At 47.5% G+C, this 22223-nt stretch overlaps 2 protein-coding genes across 3 annotated transcripts in view; one reads left to right on the top strand and one right to left on the bottom strand.

Annotated features, from left to right (window-relative positions):
• Positions 1-22223, top strand: part of LOC119461504 (uncharacterized) — a 48217-nt gene that overhangs the window by 24995 nt on the left and 999 nt on the right. The window contains exons 4-5 of the mRNA XM_037722842.2: positions 3392-3422; positions 18417-18828. Coding sequence (XP_037578770.2) covers positions 3392-3422; positions 18417-18828 — 443 coding nt within the window. The remainder of the gene's footprint in view (positions 1-3391; positions 3423-18416; positions 18829-22223) is intronic.
• On the bottom strand, positions 116-7139 carry LOC119461505 (sulfotransferase ssu-1). Of its 2 annotated transcripts, XM_037722843.2 has the most exons (4): positions 6938-7067; positions 3385-3755; positions 2667-2972; positions 116-1155 (listed from the first exon to the last, which is right to left on the bottom strand). In XM_037722843.2, the coding sequence occupies exons 2-4, from the start codon at positions 3729-3731 to the stop codon at positions 852-854; spliced, it is 957 nt and encodes a 318-aa protein (XP_037578771.1). In that variant the 5' UTR covers positions 3732-3755; positions 6938-7067; the 3' UTR covers positions 116-851. The 2 variants fall into 2 exon arrangements, with proteins under 2 accessions (XP_037578771.1, XP_049529085.1); XM_049673128.1 differs by lacking the exons at positions 116-1155; positions 2667-2972; positions 3385-3755 and adding an exon at positions 4348-6024 and having other exon boundaries at positions 6938-7139.

The following is a 22223-nucleotide window of genomic DNA, read 5'->3' on the forward strand; positions in this document are numbered from 1 at the left end:
TTAAATCTAAAATAACGAAGCGGTAATATCGGAAAATACAAAAGGCGAGAACTCATTTGCAGTAGTATTGAGCGCGGATTCATTACTTTTAATAAAAAAAGGCATTGTATCTCGCTCGAGTAAGAAGAGGTTACAGTTTCTTCTCTCTCTTCTTTCTATGTAGTTTCGAGATACCCGAGTCAGAGTCCTACAATTTGGAGGAAAGGAGTGGTATAGCGCTGCTAGTAACACACAGCACGAGTTGTTCTTTGAATTTTGTGGCATGGTGTTCCGTAAAAAAATTACATCGCTACATTATCTTACACATTTTCTTATGAGTGTGCATGATGGTATGAAGTTATAATACTCTGGTTGCTATGCATACATTACGTCCTCAAAAACTATGCGAACGCCATAAGGACTTGCCCTAAGCATAGTGCCACCGACTCCTCGCTACGTTATAGCCTAAACATTGCAAAATCGATAACGAATTCCACAATCACCTTAATGAATAACTTAAACATTACGAAAGGAGTAGCGAATCACAAATAACATTTGCGAATTCATATGTTTCGAGCCTTCACAAACAGCTTAGGTTCTCCCTACAGAATTCATGTGACTGTTCCACACAACTATTTACTGCCAGGATGTCTTCCATCTCTAAAGTAAGCGAATAGAAGGGCAGCCTCGGGACACATTTCTGAAGGTCACTGTAGAGGTCATACACCTATTATTTAGTTTCGCGAGTGGCTTGACCGAACGCCAGCGTTTCTAAGGTCTCTCTATTGGACAGCTAGAGGTTAACCAAGGGGCATCGGAACAGTGGGTTGGCTCCACTTCAACTGCTACCACGCTGAGTGGACCTCCCAGAGTTAGGCCACGTTCTCCATCCAGTCCTCGGGGTTCCAGATCTTCCTGTGGTCGACGACGTGACCGCACTTCTCGACGAAGGCGCGCTCTATGCGCCGCGACTGGTCGGCCGTGAAATGGTTTCGCCAGTCGCCGATGATGCCCTTGCGCACCATGACGTCTGGCGGTGGAGGGGCCCGGGCCAGCGGGTAGTCCTTCCTCTCGATCCATTGATCGACGCCGTTGCCTCCGAGGGCCTTCTGGTAGCTCGCGTTGTAGTGCTCCTTCATGGCGTCGATGCTGCTGTCCCTGACGACCTCTTTGAACCTTTAAAGATGGATGCGCATGAAATAGTACGAAATTATACCAAAGCAAACTATCTCATGAATTCTGATTAATACCATTGAAAGTATTTAAAGAGGTACGGTCGTTAACGCGGATCGTTAACGACTCTGTGTAGAACAATGCAGTGTGCACCGCACAACCGCCGTCAATGAAAAAGTACGAGTAGTCGAAGAAACTGACTGTTAATTAATCGCAGCAGCAAAGTCGCAGCTTCACAGCTTCCAGAACGAGCTAGATTGATTTTGACGAGTCAATTCACGTCACTACAGCAAAATAAGAGTAGAAAATGCACATAGAAAACGGGGGTCTTGCGCCCTCTACGTTGCTGAACATAAAGCAGTGTGGTAATTTGGGCCGGTTGCCGGTACATAATTGGGTAAAGAAACAGCGCTTTACAACAGAACAAGGGGAGACGACGCACACGAGCGCTCTTGTTTTGTTCTGAAGCGCTGTTTCTTCTGTCAGACATGAAGCTCTCAGCGGGCATTGTTACTCGTGTGTCCGCGGATGATCCGTATCTGTCATCAATGTGGCGAGAAACGCGTTAAGCGACTTGAAAACGTTAGCTGCGCGCTATGTAGACATATGCCAGGCCGTTCAACAACTTATGCGCGTTGTCTTGTGTGCTTGCTTTAGGTTTAGTGTCCTTATACTTCGACCAAAAGCGGCTCTTGGGAGAAGTCATTGCCGGCAAGTCTTTGCCTACTGTTTAGGTGTCAAGTCAACCTCAAGGTTCGACAGTTCCACCCCGTGGTCAGCAATACTTTCATCCTTCCTGATCCTTCAGTTTTCTTCTTCATAAAGAACCACTATATATATATATATATATATATATATATATATATATATAGAGAGAGAGAGAGAGAGAGAGAGAGAGTCTCCTTCTCAGGCCGCTCCTAAGAGGATCTTGGCAGAATTACATCGTTCGCCGCTACAAGAATAATTTGGTCAATACCCGTGAGCGAGTGGCGAACTTTCGCACGCGTGTCTGCATTACGTGCGAGCTGTTTACTGCAGGCTTTAGCGCCCCGATGTCATGAGGTAGCCAGTGAAGGTAGTCCCGGTTAACCTTCCTATCTGTTCGTTTACCCTTCCCTTCTATATATCTAACCTTCTAGTGAAGCGATCGATAGACTGCGCGACCTACCGACCGACCGACCGACCGACTGCTCCACCGACAGCTCTTGGAAACTGTTTCAGCGTTCAAAGGACTCGAACAAGAAGCGATGCCGTCAAAATCGTGACGTCGCACTGACGTCGCGGTGTCTGCAGTGTGGGAGAAAATTTCAAGGAAGAATGGGTTCGCGTTTGTTTTCTTCGCTGAACGACGGCCTATTTCCGCAGCATTTGATCGGTGGCAGATGGATGAATAAGCCATCTTCCACCGAGCAAATGCATAGACCGTTCCTGAAGGCAAACGTGACAGTCTATCCTGACTTGGTGTTTGTCGTGGGCCTGTACAGTTCCTCTCTGAAGCGCTACAAAAAAATTACCTGTTTGAGTCAGCGTCAAGTAGCTCTGCGTCGCGGACGTCCAGGAACTTCGCTATTTTGAGCACGGCAGCCGCCGGGTCCTTCTTCATGCCCTCGTACGTGAGAAAGAGCACGTTGGGTTCGTCGACGTGAGGGTACCACGAGACCAGGTGCTCGAAGTAATCACCGAAGCTCGTCTCTCCCTTTATGAACAGCTGCAGGTAGTCCTCGAATGTACCTTGCTCGAAGTGATACGCCTTGGTCTTCTTAGTGTGGTGGAAGAAGGACACGCAGCAGTCCTTGGGGTTTCTCACCACGTAGATGTACCTGAATACAACAAGTTTCATAATATCAAACGGCAGTAATCAATGCTGTAAGCACACTAAAACTAAATTCAATACAAGCCTTTAAGCGTATAACGTCGTAATTTTTCATTGACGCGTTTTTTTTAATTTCTGTTTTCCTAGAGGTAAAAGCAAGTTCCACCCTCTAGCCATATTGTTTCTCAGGTGCGTCCAACGCTGAACAGCATAATGGATCACTACAGTGACCGGTCGCCAGCCAATGACCACTAAACGCCGCAGCAGCATCACTATTCGTTTCCCGAGCGCTACTCTGAATCAGTAGAAACCAATCGTTATGACAATGCATTGAAATAGGACATACACAAGCTACAAGAACCAGAGGAATGCCAACACAATATCGACTATCTGTTTCAGCAGCTGTTGGCATCTCTTACTTTGCAGCTGAGTGCTTCGGGACGAGCTGGTATGCAAGGTGCGTAGTGACAATCCTCGGCTCGGGCAGTGCTGCTATGGTGTCCTTGCCCACCATCTCGAAGAATGTGGTCGCTAGGCCGTAGCCGTCCTTTTGAGACGCAACATCTTTGCCGCCGATCAGTAATTCCACAATGCGCTTGGTCCAGTTGGTGCCACACTTGGGGAACGTGTCGATGAATATGTCACCGCTCGAGGCCCGATACTTCAGCGCCGAACGCAGTTTGTCACCGTCAAAGCCGAGCGGAATCTTGATGCCGTCAATCAACTGGAAGATGGGTTGGAATTTGTTGCTGGCGGCAGTGGTCATGGTGCCGATGTCTGTGGGCTCCGCCTGGATTCCAAAAAAAAAACAATTTTTGATTAATCAGTATCGCGTGCTGCTTCTTGGATCGGTAATGTGATAGGGCAAATTAGAGGGATTCGCACATAACACGTTTCATTCGCTGCCGACGCTTTCCAGCAAGGGGAAATAAAGCACAGCGGACACACGTTACGATGCAGTCAACATATATCAAGTCACGCTGCAATATGAACCACGAATTGTATGCGCGCGACGCGTTTTGTTAGGTTATTTACGTACATGAGCATGTTCTCGCTTAAGACTCGTGAAGCGTCAACTATAATCGTAGCTTGCCCCTTTTCCCTATCGTAACTGAACTCAGTGCATGTGTCAGGAAGGCTAGCATATGCGGCATAAATTCACGGCGCTGAACATGCATCTCCACATAGGCACAAATTCGAAAGGAAAGTTAAACTAGGTGGCTCTTGCTATTACGAGAAAATATCGTAATGCAAAAAAAAATAATAACGAGTGCGTGAGGTGTTGAATGATCGTCTTCTTCAAAGCCTATTTTCAATATCCGAGGGCATACTCTGAGACGCGACTGCCTAGCAGGGGGTCTCAAACACACGCCGGCAGGGCCTTCGTGTGCCCCCCTCGACATTCTCTGAGCAATCGTTTCTTCCTTCAAGGCATATCTTCCCACATGCAACGCCGTAGCGCAGCCCCTAGGAGCAGCTGTTGCTCGATAAATGAGGCGCGTTTGAGCCATCTGGGCTGCAGTTTATTGTTCAGGCATCATTGTTAATCACAAAGCTATAGAGCTCAACAGAGGCAGAAATGGAGTCGAGTCTCGGGAATTTGCGGCAGAGTGAGTTTTGTTTCTTTGATCTCTCCTTTTGTTCTGACACGTCACGTGGCATCTTTTTTTTAAGGCGCTGCATTCAATATCCAACATTACCTCAATATATGCGAAAGCAAAATATAGACTGTAGGTGAACTTGGAAGAAAGTTAGTAGGCGGAACCGTATTCCTAAATACAAAACAAAAATGACTTGTACAACTGTCTTGCGAATTGGCACGGAGCAGTGAAGTTTATTGGATGAAAATACAGAGCAAGAGCAAGTATATTAGGCTGAGCAAGTGTCGCAGGGCTATCTCAAAGCAACAAGCCGGAAAAAAAGAAGTCTATAAAACCAACAACACTAGAAGATATTTCCTGCTTGGGCGCTAGCACATAAAATGAGTATAAATTATTCCCAGTATTTGCTGTCAAACAACACAGTACAATCGCACAAATCACAGTCTACATCTGGCACAATCTGTCTCGACGCTTCTGTATTATAAGTGCCGTTCAGAAATGTCAATCACATCCGACGTGCTTTTTTTTTCTGGATGACATTCTCTTGCTTTCTAACACCAAGTTCCAGCAAATATTCGGCAAAGCCTTTAAGCGCAGTTCGGTCCGTTGAGTTTCCAATCAACGTCCTTCCAGAGGTCAGGTATGTCCGTTCCCTTCATTTCCAGCATGAATCTCTCTTCCAGCCTTCGCGATTGCTCTGGCGAAAAGTAGTTCTTCCAGTCGCCTACCACGCCTTTTCTTACAAAGGGCCCCTGGACTTTTTTCTTCATGCGATCCACGCTACACGCCTCCAATACAGACTGCATTTTGTCGCCATCTTCTTCGAGCGCTGCGGCAAGCTGCTCATCCACGAACTTGGCCAGCTTGATGACTGAACCTTCGCTGTCAAGCTTCATAGATTCGTACGTCATGAACAAGACGTTCGGGTCATCCTTGCGAGCGTACCACGATTTGATATTGTCGTAGTAGTTGCCGAAGTCCGTTAGACCCTCGACAAAAATCTCAAAGTACTCGTTAAAGGTGCCGTCCGCGAATTCGTAGCTGGGGAAGGCCTTTGTGTGATGAAAAAAGGACACGCAGCAGTCCTTGGGGTTCCTTGCAACGTATACGTATTTCGTCTGCTCATTGCGGGGCGTAAGACGAAAAGGCAGATGAGTGCAGACGATACGAGGCCTCGGAGCCGCCAAGATGGCGTCAACGCCCTCCCTCTCCGCGAGGATGAACGGTCTCGGTGGCAGGCCTCGGCAGACCTGCAGGGTAGTCGACAGCATCATGTGGGCCCAGTGGGTGCCACATTTAGGGAAGGTGACGATGAATATGTCGTCATCTGCCGGCTCGTAGCGCAGAAATCCTTGAAGTACCTCCTCCGAAAACGCTCCAGGAATCCGGTGGCCATTGAAAATTTTATAGAAGGGTCTCTCCCTGTCCTTCATCGCTGCTTCGGTCTTCAAGTCCTGTCTGTGCGAAACAAACCAGTACGTTTCTTTTCAGTCACAGGCTTTCATGTCCGACAAGTGCCTCAAGTGTCGGCTTTCGTACTTACGCCTGCACTCTGTTAATTCCAAAAGCCAACTTCTTTTTAGCAACGCGCCATCAATAATTCATGTTCCTGGAAAGATGAGGTCAAGCTAAGAAGCGGTTTATCAGGTAGCAAACGGTTTGATTGACATCGGAATGATGTCAAAGCGCTGTTTGTATCCTTGTTGTCTCAGTTGTCTCGGTATACCCTGCAGGCGCAATTTCAAAAGTTGCGTTTTGATCACACCCTCCGTGATTGGTCGTTGCACTGAAGCTGCAACTACTATCACAACTTCGTAATGTTTCTATGTGACTATTGCACCTCAGAAACACAAGGAGGTGTACTCAAATTTTACAAGCCGCGCAAGTTAACCCATGCGTCTTGCCAGGATTAATCAGCAGCACTGACATCTGGATGGAGAAGGCCGAACATTCTCAATTCGCGCAGTGACCCTCACAGAGCTTCGTCAGCGCTTCATTGACCCTCGTAGTCCGCGCCATTTCCGTTTGTTAACGTTGAACAAGGTGCCGCAGGTTGATGCGACAGACCGGTCGCCGTTACCTGATGAACAAGTTGGTTCCACTTAAAGTGGTTTACCCCTTACATTCTGTCGCAGTTCACGCAGTTTAACACCACCAAAATCCTTGCTGCTTAACCTTCGTTATTAAAGAAGATTAATTTCGGGTCAAATTATAATTCCTTTGCATCAAGGTTCGTACGCTTCCTGTTCGCGTCACATTCACAAAACATTGCATACCTTGATTTCCTGCACTGCAGGGGCTGCTACTTTGAAACTGCGGCGCACAGGTTACCCTCGTTGCACGAGACGAGCAAGATAAAGCGTCCACTCACCGCTAGCAAACACTGCGATGTCCTCCTTCCGCGAGCGTCGTATCAGCTGTGACGGCGTCCCAGGGAGGACGGAGCGACGGCGCGACTTTCGACACCGGCCTACAGAAAGTGAGAGCCGCACGCAGTGCGGACGTATCTTGCCTCAACAGAACCGCCAGGCAACCGCTTTTCTTTTCCGGTTCCGAAGGCCTTGAAGCCCCCCCCCCCCCCTCTCTCTCTCTCTTTCCCGATCCGCTACAGGAGCCGTAAAATAGCATGCGCAAAAAGAAATAAAGAGGGCGTCAACGGACCCTTTAGATAATCGGTCGACGACGCTCGGCTGTATAGCTGATGGCCAACAGTCGCGCAGGCAGGCGCGCGCAACCTTCGCGCTTGGCAACGTAACGCTTTCGCGCTTGGGCTGATGCAGAAACTCCTCGCGGTGAGGACGCGCGTGGAGATGCCGACGCCGGGGACAGGTTTTATCTCCAGTGTCATTGGGTGGCCAAGCACAGTAAGAACTCTCGCAAAAGCTTAATGCGACGGCTCCCGAGCACAGTGCCAACTTGGAACGCACGCGAACATGACGACGCCAGTACGCGTACCGTCGCGAGCAGAAAGCAATCGTTCTGGATATTTTTAGTCTTCGGATGAATCGAACCACGTTGCATTGCAGAGCCTGCTCTGACAAGCACATCAAACGGCGCGCCCCTACGCAGGTTGGGCAACACTCGGATAGGTGCGCTGCGGGAATTCCCATTGAGGGTTTAATTCACGCAAACGTGGGGCTCATGTGCCGTAGAATGCGGCAGTGGTGTTAGCAGCCTCAAATGGTTTTTACCTACCGTTGTTGAAGCTGTCATTGTCACCAATTCGCTTGTGCGTGTGCGTGTGCGCCTGCATGCGTGCGCGCGTGCTTGCGCGTGTGTGTGTGTGTGCGTGCTTGCGCGTGTGTGTGCGTGCGTGTGTGCGTGCGTGTTACACTTCATTATATATGCCTTTCTCTGCATGTTTGCCTTTTTGTGTTATCACACATTTGTTTTTGTTTTTGTTTTTGTTTTGCAAAACTCCCCTGTTTGCGAGTGAAAACGGGTACCGCGAGCTTCTCGATGGTCATAACATTTTGCGAGGTCCCATTATAACGCCGTGCTTTGCAGACAGATGCGACTGTTGGGTTGAAGTGCTCATTACATTGCAATGTGTGCAGCTCAGAGCATGCACTGTACAAACTTTCGCCCCCACCGCGTTGCCTTTGGCGTTAATCTACTGAGAGTGAGTTCGCGATTCAGATTCCACGGCCGCGGCGGTCACACTCCGATGGGCGTGGAATGCATAAAGAAAGAAGAAAAAAACGTTCGTGTGCCGAGCATTAGGTCCACGTTAAATAATCTCAGGTATAGCTAAGAAAGAAGAAAAAAACGTTCGTGTGCCGAGCATTAGGTCCACGTTAAATAATCTCAGGTATATATCTAAAATTATTCCCTAATCTTTCACCTCTGAATCGCTTTCATACGGCAAACACCACAAAACCAGTCAACCAATGTTTCGCGTTCCACATCACGCTGGATACTTCGAGGAGCCTTCGTCCATCCTCCTATATGGCCCGCCGCGGTAGCTCAGTGGTCATTGCGTTAGGCTACTGAGCTTGAGGTCGCGGGTTCAATCCCAGTCGTGGCGGTTGCATTTCGATGGGAGCGAAGTGCAAAAACGCTCGCGTACTTACAGATTTAGGCGCACAATAAAGAACCCAAGGCGGTCAAAATTAATCCAGAGTGCCTCACTATACATGGTGTGCCTCATAATGAGATAGCGGTTCTGGCTCGTAAAACGACAGAATTTATTCAACGTAATCCTCCTATATATGAGTCTTGATTCTACAAAAAAAAATCTCAATGGGCGTGTTCTTTGGTGTTTGCATGCAACTTGTGGCATACACCAAGGAATTTTCTATCCACATCCAACGTAGTATACGTGTGAAACCTGAAATTTTTGTACTGGAAGTGACCCGTTCGCAAAAGGCCTTTCGGGACTCTTATACAGCATTGTTCGGCATGGTCGCAACGGTCCCATACAGCGCCTGTCGGGAGCACAACTTGACCTTGTCGCCAGGCGATAGTCATGTATGCGCTTATGTGCGTGATGCGATGTGACGCAGTTGCTGTGGGCAGCGTGATAATCAGGAAATGATTATCACTGAAAATGGATTGCCTCAAGCTATAAAACGAAGGCGACGCTGGCGGCCAAGAATTCCACCACAGTGACAAAGACGCTAATAATGGCAACGTATGAGTTCTATCCATCCCACTCCAAGGCAGGAAATGAAGGGAGAGCAAAAAGCAACGAAAAAGTATCTCAGAGATAGTCGAGACCCAGAAACAGGCACAATTACATAGCCATTACACGGGTCATTACACGCAGCTCAACCATTACCAACGGGAAAGCTGGCGGCAGAACTCAAGGATAACGCCGAATCCCGAAGTCCTTACACCTTAACGATGCCGGAACATAAGCTTGTCTGCTTGAACCTTCAACACCTACTAGCTATCAAAAATGGAATGTAACGTGACATGCCGCAACATAGGAAGGTCGATCGCCCATGTATTGAAACCTTATAGGGTATACGCTTCTAGCCTGCAAGGTTTTGCAGCGTCATTTGCTACCAGCACTTTTACCGAAAATCTGGCCTGTCATGTCGCATCCCGTCTCATCCTGCAGGCTCCTCGGCAACAGCTGCGGACGATATTCAGATATCACCACGGCAGACCAGTATAGACGTATCGAGCGCGGGCACCGAGTAGACCTTGTGTCTATATTGGTGAGATCTCTAAAGAGTACGTGGTGAAATTCAAAAGCCTGCATTGGTTGCAGAAGTTACAATGAACTGCGGTACCGCGGGCGGGCGCTGTGGCAGCGGGCAGGGAGCACATTAAAAGCTTCGTGAAAACGACTACTGACTTGAAGGACCTCTGTGGAAATCATACACGGCGCATAATAATGTTATTTTCAGCGTTCTTTTTCTTTCATGGTGTTTTTTTTTCCTGAAATTTTTGAGAAGAACGAAATGGTTGTCGGAAAGATGTGCTAGTTTATGTGAAAATCAGAAGCACCCTTGTCGCACCTGTTAGGATGTAAGAATGTAGGCGTTGGTTTATTTATTTATTTATTTATTTATTTATTTATTTATTTATTTATTTATTTATTTATTTATTTATTTATTTATTTATTACTTATTTTTTGTAATGGCTAGGATGTTGGGCTGCTGAGCACGTGGTCGCGGGATCGAATCCCGGCCACGGCGGCCTCATTTCGACGGGGGCGAAATGCGAAAACGCCCGTGTACTTAGATTTAGGTGCACGTTAAAGAACCCCAGGTGGTCCAAATTTCCGGAGTCCCCCGCTACGGCGTGCCTCATAATCAGATCGTGGTTTTGGCACGTAAAACCCCATAATTAAATTTTATTTATTTTTAATTTATTTATTTTCTTTCTTCCTTTCTTTCTTCCTTTCTTTCTTCCTTTCTTTCCTTCTTTCTTTCTTTCTTTGTTTCTTTGTTATCACCTCAGTGGTATCAATATGTGACATTACATCAAAGACGTGCGTTGATGAAGGCTAACTATGTGATAATGATTGTGCGTGGGACAGGCGGTATTTGAAGGAAGCAAGGTCGATTTTAGTGGCGATTGGAGCGTGAAGAGTGCTCCAGTCTGGCGCAGTCAAAAGAAAGAAGAAAAAGAAAATTTCACGTGGCTGGTTCTGGCAATGTGGTGGGCTCGTTATGAACGTGTTATCAGGAGAAAGTACGATAAGCACATGTGATAGAGGCAATGATGGGCAATACTGCGGCGAGGGATAGGCGGAGGTAGATCAAGCTCAAAATGCTAAAGCCGAAATTCTGGCCATGTGCTGATGATGAAAGAGTAATCAAACACCATGAATCGTGCGTCTCGGCGCTGGACTGATTCACGACTGATCAGACTGGTGAGGGTCGAACACATAACACAGTTGGTTCATAAAAAATGCGGCGTATTAGGGCGCCTAACAAAGGGAAACAAGACACACTTTCCTGTCCTGGCTTTATTTCATTTTGTTTCGCATCCTAATACACTGTAATGAAAAAGTAGGTTTGGGATTCTTGGCACAGAAGCCAAACGGAATATAATGTGCCAGGGATAAGCGTCGTTGCAAAGTATACTGCAAGATGTTTAACCTGTAGGCGGTGAAATGTTCAAAAGTGTCCTACAATTATAGATACAGTAACACATGTTCATAATGAAACAGCTGTTTATTTACGTGCTTCACGAAACGTGGTTTTCGCCGATCGGAGCAACAAAATGTGCAGCGTCCATAATGCGCGCGACGGCCCGCAGCGGCCAGGGGGAAGCCGCTGCGGAGACGCCAGCTGTGCCCAGGGGACGCCACCAGGGGACGCCACTTGTGCCCAGGGGACGCCACCAGGGGACGCCACCTGTGCCCGCCAAGGGCACAGGTGGCGTACTATATACATGTTTGTATATAGGGCGACTATATACATGTTTATATATATATATATATATATATATATATATATATATATATATATATATATATATATATATATATATACAACGTTCATCCATTCATCCTGCTCTTTTAGTGGGAGATGAGTGCCGTAGAGTTATTTAACTTGTGTATTGTATGTACCATGTATTTCTTTACGTTGCCGTATTACTGTGGAAACGTTGCTTCACAAGTATTTTTTTTATGTTCTCGTGCTTGTAGGAGAAGGTTCCTTGACATGTAATCTTGAACCATGTATTTTGTAGGTTAGACCCGTTCCAGAGCTAAGGAGTAGCCAGCGCCTTATTTGTGCGTCAACATCTCCTTATACTATCATACCAAAAAACAAAAAAAACTATCGTACACCGCAATATAGCATATATACTTACAGAAATCATGGGGGTTTAAGTAAGGTTTACCCGAGATACTTATGCGTTCGCACCTTTATCGGGCTTCATAGCATCTCTTCAACCGCGGGAAAAAGATAACCGCACATACCGACACAGCAAGGCCATCTAAATGCGCACATGGGCCTGCAAAAACTGTAACGCCACGGGAACAAGCGCGACCGAAGGACTCCCGATTCGCGAGCGCCATTCTATTTCGATAAACAAAGCTTCCGTATAATCTCTCTGCTGGTGCGGCCATGGTGGCAAAACAAGATGCTTGTCTCATTTGAGATAGGACGCGACACCTTGTGTGTGAAGTGTGGCAGGCTTATTGACGCCGCCGCAGTCCTTCGATGTATAAAAATGTTTGCAGCCCATCCATTCTATGGAGATGACTGGCGCCGTCAATGCGATTAGCAATCTATCTTCTGATGGGTGATGATATGTTTTATATGGTATGCTGATTATATTATGAAGAGCGACACACACCCAGTGCAATTGGCACGTGTCCGGTGACTCAAGTTGACGTCATATAGGCTCATTGCAGAGCGGCACATACACGCAGTGGCACAGGAAGAGATGATAGACTAGGAGGAAGGAAACTATTTACATCACCATGTGGTATATAACTAAAATAAAGCGCCTGTGTATGTTGACGTGAAAGAATAAAAATTCACGCGGAAGCTACTCTGGGAGTTGTCTAAGTGCGCGTAAGCATTGCGCCACTTGCTCTTCTCCACACAGCCCGGTGTCATTATCAATGTTATCAAGCTTGATCCGACCAGTATAAACGACAGCGCTGCGGCGACACGAACTGCTGCGGACGGCGAATGCAAGCCGAATTGATGACGCACGCAAACTACTGCTAGTGGCAGCGCCAAGTGCGCTTGATGACGTTCCATTCATTATAAGCCGTTATTGCTCTTTAGCGCCTTACCCATCCGCTGCGTCTAACTATTACGTGAACCGTGATCAACCACACTCCGGCGGCGGCGGCGTCCGGCGCGGCCGCGAGGGACATATCTTGAAAGTGATCTGCGATGGGGGCAGAGTGCGCCGAGTGCTGATAGCTTCTTGTGCGCTGTGTTCTCGCCGCTTACGCATTTAAATGCTTAAGCGGCGTGAATGCATTTGAAAATAGAGTTCGCTTGTGCTGCCACTTTGGCGAAGTGTTTGTTATCCCGGCGCCGCCAACCGGCACCGTTTAGTCCGTGCCACAGAGCTTCTTACAATTACTAGAATGAACTCTGGCGATGCTATCGTTCAGTCATCATGCGAATGATGCGTAGTATATTCGCGCTTGAGGCTTCAAACGTTCTTGTGGATGCGTTTATTACGCTTTATCTGGGCCTAAGTTGAGCTAACTTTCGAAGCAGTTTATACTTTTTTATTGCGATAGCAATTATATGGACACTTCGCCGTGAGGTTCCCTATAGATAAAATCTTCGCCGCGCGCCGTATGCCCGAGCGGAAGCGTGCGGGGACGCGCGTTATCACGGAGAGCGAACGCACTTAATCTCCCACGCGCAAGCAAGGAAGCAGGAAGCCAGCGCCGGAGGGAGCGGGGGGGCACTTCTACTCTGCCAACAACCGCGCTCGTCGCTCGTCCGCACCGTCTCTTATCTCCACACGGCTCTGACCTTTATGCGCCGTGCATTCGCCGCTCAGTTTCCGTTGAAGCGATAAACCGCACGTACCTTCGCCCGCTGCGGCGTATGCTTGCTGCCAGCGTTTGGCAGTCGTTGTCTGCAGTCATTCAGTGTGATCTATTCGTGTTTGTTTGTGCGCGCTCACACCACGCTTGTTCTTTCAGTTAGTAATAGTCGGGCCACATTTTCCAACGCACGCTACACATGCAATGCTGTCCGGATCGGCAGTGCAGCGCTACAGGTGTGTCCCTTCGCACGCGCTGCCCACGGGAAGCGCTTCTCATCAACACCACAGTTTCTCACGCGCCTTCTCGAGGTCATCGAGTCTCTCTTCATGTCGGTCTACTTACGCCGCAGCACACCTGCTTACTTAATCAGCTCATGTTTACTAGAATTCCTATTGCTACCAAAGCCGCTCACGTTACTTCGTATGACATTGCTGTGTCGCTATCGCATTCATTGCTTCGCCCTTAGGGCGATACTGTGACATTTTTTTAATACATGAGGTAATAAGACTGCAAACACGCATAGTCACGCTGCTAATTGCAGTGGTTTCGCTTGTCGGTGCGTCCGCGACGTAATGGTTTCAACATCGGGCTTCTGCAACAGAGGTACTGTGTTCGAATCCTGCCGCCGCACAATTTTATTGATGCTTATTTGATTATTTGTAACTCGGTACTTTCCTGAAAGTGATCAGTTCTGCAAAATCACGCAGCCGTTTAAAGCCAGCAGGTCTAAGTTTAGGCAAATAAATCTACAACCAATTATTATCATGCTGGCTGAACTGCCCTACTTGCCACTCCCGTAGACACTAAGCGCAACAGCTCCCACTAGTAATTGTATGAAACTATGTGGTCCATGCATACCAGCTGGGATGGGAGGCCCGACTTTTCTACGAAGTCGCGGAGGATTTTACGAGCTTGAGCCATTTTATGAGTCGAGAGAGGCCAGGACAGGGACGCTAGAGAGTAAAACTTAACCAATTCACTCAAAAAGTTAAGTACTTGTCACGCAATCATCGCTCGATTCCAAAGAAAACCAAAGGAAGCAGCTCCGCGTTATCCGCGCGAATACTACAAACGCGTGACACAGATACCCGGTTTTTCATCGTCTATATTTATTTTATTTTTATTTATTTTTCGCTCGAGGAACCGATGCGGAAAACAGCCTCGATCGGCGGCAGCGAGCTTCGCACCTGCATATGCGCTTCGCTTTCGCCAGAAATTAGAACTCGAGCAGTGCGTCACCGAAAAGCGTCAACAGACATGCAGGAGGGCGCGAGCCCCCACAGAGGCCCCACGCGCCAAGGGTCCTTGACGCGACGGCGCTCGATCGTTTGGAATTTAGGACGCCCCGACGCGACATCGGAGGCAACTGGTGGGTTTTGTCACCGGAACAAACGCTGGCGACGCAGTAGACACACTGAGCACAGCCAGACGTCCTCATCGAGGAGCCTGCTGGGGCGTGGCGACGAGACGGAAGCGACAGAGGCAATACACCGGCGCATAGGTCCGTATACAGTGCGCTGTCGCGGTGAGGGAGGTTTTCTGCGTTTTAACGCGATGTACTAGGGGCGTTTATAAAGTTTGTAATGTTGCCACAAAGATAACGGGATGAGACTCGGCTGGTAGTTCATTCTGAGCCCGTCACTTACGCTATATAAGGCGCCGAACTATCCTGTTCAGCACTATCGCCGTCGAGCGACGGTCGGCCGCTCCGCTGTTCGTCATCGTGACTTGTTCGACCGCCCTGAAATCGGCTGCGTCATTTCCCAACAGTGTCGTAAGCTGGGACATTGTCACCGTACGCTACCACTAGCTCGGCATGAATCTCCTTGGCATTGAGTCCCCGTAAAATACAGAAAGCGGATCACCGCTCGTGCTTCAGCCAACTTTCCCGACGGACGCTACCATTTTTGTTTTGATGGCCTGTAGGGTGTTCCGGGTTACCATGTAGAACAGAATTTTTACCTATTCGGCTGAAACTAGAGAGACACGCGCTCATTTCAATGCCTATCGCGTACGCGTGTCCCAAATTTTTGGTACCGATAATGCGAATTGTATGACCGCCCCTCGTAGCTAGCTACCTCGCATTTTGTGCACAGCGTTCGTGCCATAGAATTTTCTACAAACGTTACGAGAGTAAGCTCTGACACTCGTGTATATACGGGACCTGCAATTACTGCATGGCGGTAAAGTCAGCACCGAAGGATGCGTATAGTGAATGAATTTGCCTAGACTCGCTCCTTCTGGCTTGAATTGGCTTTGCAACTTTGCAAGTACTCGATTATTTGCGAGAGGATATCGCGTTATAAGCTTCAACGACTAGAAATAATTATGCATGTGCGCATTGCACATTGCCTCGCCGTGTTTATAAAACTATATGGTCGTTTGGAAATTTATAAAGAAGATAACGCTTATTAAAACATAACGACACAAGAACGTCTGAAGTCAGAAGCACGGATGTTGAACAAGTGCGTTCCATCTAGTATTTTAGAACGACCGGACGTCTAGCAAGTTGGTAGGGGTTCACGTTACGAAAAGCATACAGCACAAACGGCGACTATAAAGTGTGTTTGCGTTGTCCCTTTCGTTGTTTCTTGTGTCCTACACGGTTGTGCGCGCCTGGCTTTCGGTAACTCGAATGTCATCTAGTAATTTTTGTAAGAAACTCTATGGTTCGTGCATTGCACAGTTTCATACTAAATTTATTAGAGGGAACTCTTTCTCTGTGGTCATTCAGTTGGTATGGGAATGACGGTTAGTTCATGGACTTTTCTGATCTTCGACCTCGTGGCTTGAGACGTCCTTGTGGCTTTACTTAAAGTGAAGCCACTCGTCAGTAAAGTAACTCATTACATGTAATTCGTTACTGAAAAAAGTAAGTGAATTACAGTGAGCTTTGCCCAGTAAAAAATGCAATCGTAAAATTACAAATTACTAAAAAAATGTGATAGCTTACAAGTAATTAATTACATCTCATTCGTTACGTACAAGCCTGGTCAATCAGCTGCTGGAGGCGATGTCTGCACATGTTCTGATTCCCGGCCACCGTGGCCGCATTCCGACAGAGGCGCCATGCGAAAATCACTCGTATTTTTAGGTTTATGCGCGAATTGCAAGGAATCCAAGGTGGTATCGACAGTAATCCCGAGCTCTCCACAACAGCGTCTCTTGAAGTATGTTTACGATGTTGACCGTCAGCAGCAGGCCGGAGCATACCAGCTCAGGAATACCTATTTGTCGTTCCTCAAATGAATGCTCCTCTTCGACCTCACCAGTCAATGTCACCGTACGTCGCCGCGTGTGTAGCCAAGTAGGCAAGCGGGAGAGATCGGAGTGCGGAGGGAAAAGGCCTATTTACATTTCTTGCACCCGAGTTGTAATTAAACCCTTATGTTTCGAGGTGGCGAAGGCTGAGGACGAGCTTTCCTCAACCCGTTTCAGCTTTCAAAACACCGTGGAAGCCAGCAGCACATATAAAACAAGGACATGCGCGTTCTGACTGCGACCTCATCTAGGAATTCACTCCCGTAGAAAACGACGATTTGGAAACACACACAAAAAAATTCGTTAGGCTAAGCAGAGCCCGATGCTCCGTGGTGATGTATGTGCTCCCGACCTTCCTGGACGACGTCTCAGACGAATGCGTTGGTTAGTGCTTGCGTGCGTATGTCGGCGTACTCACCTCATTGAAGCAGCACTTGGCTGAGGCGGCCTTGCAAAACGATTTTAAAGACGATAGTCTTTCTTGGGCTACCTAAACGCGAAAAACTTTGCCTGTCTGTCTGTCACTTGATTCAACCGCCCGGCCAAAACCGATTCAACCGCCCGGCCAAAACCGATTCAACCGCCCGGCCAAAACCGATTCAACCGCACGGCCAAAACCAACCAAGATACTAGCACTGGTGGCACGGGGTGATACACGTCAACGTTATACAGCGCAAAGGAAACCTCAAGCCTATTTGAGGCAGAATATATGTACATAACCGTGAGCCGCAGCGTTCATTTAATTAAGAATACCGCGTTATAAATGGTGTCGTTGAGACGCTACGCATTAAAAACAAGCCGACTGAAGCCGCGGCTCTGTAGCCGGCTTTAAGCCAACAGTAATAAAAGGTCCCAACAGATGGCGCGAGAGCAGCGCGAACGCGGGAAATTTGAATTGAATTCAGCAAAACCTCCAGTGCATCCTTCATGGGAGGAGTGAGAGGGGAGGGAAAGAGCTTACCAAACTATTAAGCATGCTTCGTATTACTTATATGTCACCTGGAGTTGAGTCGCGTAATTTTTCTTTTACCTTTGCTTTTATTGCGATAGCAATTATATGGACACTCAAAAGCAGATTTCTGCCGTCGCCGTCGCCGTCGCCGTCGCCGTGAGGTTAATCCGTATGACGTCAATGGAGATGAAATCGTCGCCGCGCGCCGAACGCTGTATGTGCGAGTGAAGGGGGCGAGGGGCGCGCGCTTTCACGGGGAGTGAACGCACGGCGGAGAACAAACGCGCGTTCTGCGCCGTGCTCGCTTAAGGGCTGCAGAAGTGGGCGTCTCTTTCCTCCTTTACAATCACCATATATGTAGAGCAAACGCGCCTTCCTCCGATGCGCGAGAGGCCGTGGGGGAGGGGGGGGGAGGGAAGGGAGGCGACGTTTAGCTGCGGCACCAAGTGCCTATTTATATCAGAGGCTCCGGCAACAGTCACCAACGCCGCACGCATTTTGAGCGAACGCGGGCAAAACGCCGACGGCGTCGACAACAGTTCTGCGTGTTGCCGGTGCTGCTGCATGTCCAAGTTTATACAGCTGATAAAGCTAATATCATTACTCCGTATAGCTCTCTACAAATTTGCTATCGCAATTGATGCTTCGCCTTTCAGGTGAAACTGCGACAACTTTTTCCTTTACTCACTCTTTTTTGAACGCAAGTCCGGGATACAAGCACAATGCTCGAACGAGAGAGGCCTTACTGTAAGGTCGTAGACGGCCACCGAATTCCGGATTACTTCTCCGAAGAAGTGTATCGCAGTGGTCTTCGGTACCGGCCCGAGCCGGGAGACGTGGTCCTTGACACCTTCCCCAAGTGTGGCACCCACTGGGTCCTGGGCATCCTGAAGGCCGCCTACCAAGTCTGCAGGGGCATCACTCCAGGATCCGCCTTCCTGGAGAAACTCGGGCTCGATGCCATCGAGAAGTGCGCCAGGCCTCGGATCGTGATCACGCACCTGCCGTTCCAGTTGGTGCCTTTTTCAGACGAGGCCAAGTACATCTACGTGATCAGAAATCCGAAAGACTGCTGTGTGTCCTTCTACCACCACACCAAAACCGATCCAGCCTACAAGTGAGTATATGACTTTACGAAAGAAATGAAAAGAAGCCTTTATTAAGTACAACGATCAGGCTTGCAAGATTGTCCATTTCTGCCACTTCCCCAACAGACTGCTTGAATCGGAGCGATATTATAGAGTATTGTAATTTACGAGCATTGTGATGGACGGGGTTATTCTAATAGTGCTCTGCGTATCCTAATAACCTCTATTACATAATCTACAGCTACGCAATATAATTGCCGCTTTCACAAAAGTAGAAAGCGGATAGCCGCAGCCAACACCGTAATACAGTAACTGTAATACAGTAGCCAACACAGCTTTGTCCTACGCGCTCCTTAGCTATAGGTAAAATTGTACTGACGCTCACGTGTTAAAATTGCATTGTCGAATATGTGTGTGAACGATAGCAACACTATCTCTTGTGCTGCTACATCAAACGTTGTAAAAGCTTAGGCCAACCGCATGCTAACACTTTGCATTATTAAATACACTCGAGCCCGCTTACTAATGAATTTGGACAAAAATTCGCAGTTTCGCCCAAAAGACGAGGCACCGATTGCGATAGCAAATTAGTCGACAGTTATACAAAGTAAGGATAGTTTTGTCGGCCGTATAAACTTGTAAACATAGGCATACTGAATGGCTGTATCCATACTTTACTGTACCCCGCAGTATTTGACAATGAAATAATTATCTTAACAAGTATCTACAATACATATAGGGTGTATGCACTTGACGTCATCCACGAGGAGCGATACCGTCGTCCGCGGTTGCCACCATCTTGGCGGTCGCCGTCCTTAGGCGGCACATAGGCCTAGGCGCTGGCAGCAGCGTAACGGACGATTCAACGGAAGGTTGCACTTCAGTATTTATAATCAATTGGTGTGTTCGGTGACTATAATGCACTTAAGTGCATACGCACGCGGTTTAGATAAACGTGAGCGACTGCGCTACGAAGAAAAAGTGCGCTTGTGCGGTGGCGTCGACCCACTTGAGCTGAAAGACGCTGAACTTCAGCGCGTTGTCGGGCTGCTGCCTCGCGTGGATTTCACCGACATCAAGGGCTATCTTGTGCACGGAACAAGTTTTGTGTCGCGCGAGCAACTAAAATTATACAAATCCATGGAAGGCCATAATTATTTGACGAGCGGCTGGGTGCAGCAGCCGTTCGACAAATTGTTGTTGTTGTCGGAAAGGTGAGCAAGCGTCCGTCCTTTATTTTTGTTCGCATTTTTTTTCTTTTTTTGTGTGTGTGTGAAATAGCCGTGTGAATTGTCTGTGCATCCCATGACCACGGTAATGGGATGTCGCGGTCGGAGAGGGATTAGATGCAGCAATTGCCAGCGGTTGTTTTCAAATGGTTTTTTAGACCTCCACAACCGCTGCGTGCCGCGCATGTGCTGGTTAGAGACGCGCAGCTTTCGAAAGAAACAAGTATATTGTATTTGTAACTTTTTAATGACCGTCAGCATTTACGTAGTCCCGTAAGTGCCATTCATTGACGTCGTGCAAATTAGCGTTAACATTGTTTTATTTTGAAAAGTAGTAAGTGCCCCAACCTGTTCTCTTGGTTGACTGAAGTCAAGTGTTGTCCTGATTCTATTGGAAATTATCTTGGTGAATATTTTATACAATACTGAAAGCAAGCTAATGGGTCTGTAATTCTTCAATTCTTTAACGTCTCCCTTCTTATGGATAAATATAATGTTGGCGTTCTTCCAGCTCTCTGGTACACTTGAAGTTGTGAGGCATTGCGTATAAAGGGCCGCAAGCTTTTCAAGCATGATATCTCCTCCATCTTTGATCAAATCTACTGTTATTCCATCTTCTCCAGGCGCTTTTCCCCTGGTCATGTCTTTCAAGGCCCTTCTAACTTCATCGCTAGTTATAGAAGGAGCTTCTGTATCCGGTTCATCACTATTTCGAATGGAAGAATGGCTTCAGGAAGGGATATTCTACGATGGACCATATCCATGCCATCAATCAGGTAATCGAGAAATCTGCGGAGTACAATCAACCTCTCTATATGGCTTTCATAGATTATGAAAAGGCATTCGATTCAGTAGAAATATCAGCAGTCATAGAGGCATTGCGTAATCAAGGAGTGGAGGAGGCATACGTGAATATCGTGGCAAATATCTACAAGGATTCCACAGCTACCTTGGTTCTCCACAAGAAAAGTAGAAAGATACCTATCAAGAAAGGGGTCAGGCAAGGAGACACAATCTCTCCAATGCTATTCACTGCATGCTTAGAAGAAGTATTCAAGCTCTTAGACTGGGAAGGATTAGGAGTGAGGATCGATGGCGAATATCTCAGCAACCTTCGGTTTGCAGATGACATTGTCCTATTGAGCAACAATGGAGAGGAATTACAACAAATGATTGAGGACCTTCATCGAGAAAGTGCAAGAATTGGGTTGAAGATGAATATGCAGAAGACAAAGATAATGTTCAATAGCCTGGCAAGGGAACAAGAATTCAGGATCGCCAGTCAGCCTCTAGAATCTGTAAATGAATATGTTTATCTAGGTCAATTACTCACAGGGGACCCTGATCATGAGAAAGAAATTTACAGAAGAATAAAATTAGGTTGGAGTGCATACGGCAGGCATTGCCAAATCCTGACTGGGAGCTTACCACTGTCGTTGAAAAGAAAAGTGTACAATCATTGCATTCTACCGGTGCTAACATACAGGGCAGAAACTTGGAGGTTAACAAAGAAGCTCGAGAACAAGTTAAGGACCGCACAAAGAGCAATGGAACAAAAAATCTTAGGAGTAACGTTAAGAGACAGGAAGAGAGCGGTGTGGATCAGAGAACAAACGGGGGTAGACGATATTCTAGTTGACATTAAGCGGAAGAAATGGAGCTGGGCAGGCCATGTAATGCGTAGGATGGATAACCGGTGGACCATTAGGGTTACAGAATGGATACCAAGAGAAGGGAAGCGCAGTCGAGGACGGCAGAAAGTCAGGTGGGATGATGAGGTCAGGAAATTCGCAGGCGCAAGTTGGAATACGCTAGCGCAAGACAGGGGTAATTGGAGATCGCAGGGAGAGGCCTTCGTCCTGCAGTGGACATAAATATAGGCTGATGATGATGATGATGAAGTGCTCCAAATCGATCTGCAGCCACCACAATTTTCAAATTGAATTCAAATTTTTAGATCTCGACGCTTAAGCTGTCTGTTTGTACTCGCAGCTTCGTCATTCACAGTCATTCAATGAAGAGCCGCTCGCACCGTTAAAAAAAATTATATGAGGTTTTACGTGCCAAAACCACGATCTGATTATGAGGCACGCCGTAGTGCCTCGTAGTGCCTCCGGAAATTTGGACCACCTGGGGTTCTTTAACGTGCCCCTAAATCTAAGTACACGGGTGTTTTCGCATTTCGCCCCCATCGA

This window comes from Dermacentor silvarum, chromosome 8 (genome assembly GCF_013339745.2).
Source record: "Dermacentor silvarum isolate Dsil-2018 chromosome 8, BIME_Dsil_1.4, whole genome shotgun sequence".
In the NCBI taxonomy this organism is placed as follows: domain Eukaryota; kingdom Metazoa; phylum Arthropoda; class Arachnida; order Ixodida; family Ixodidae; genus Dermacentor; species Dermacentor silvarum.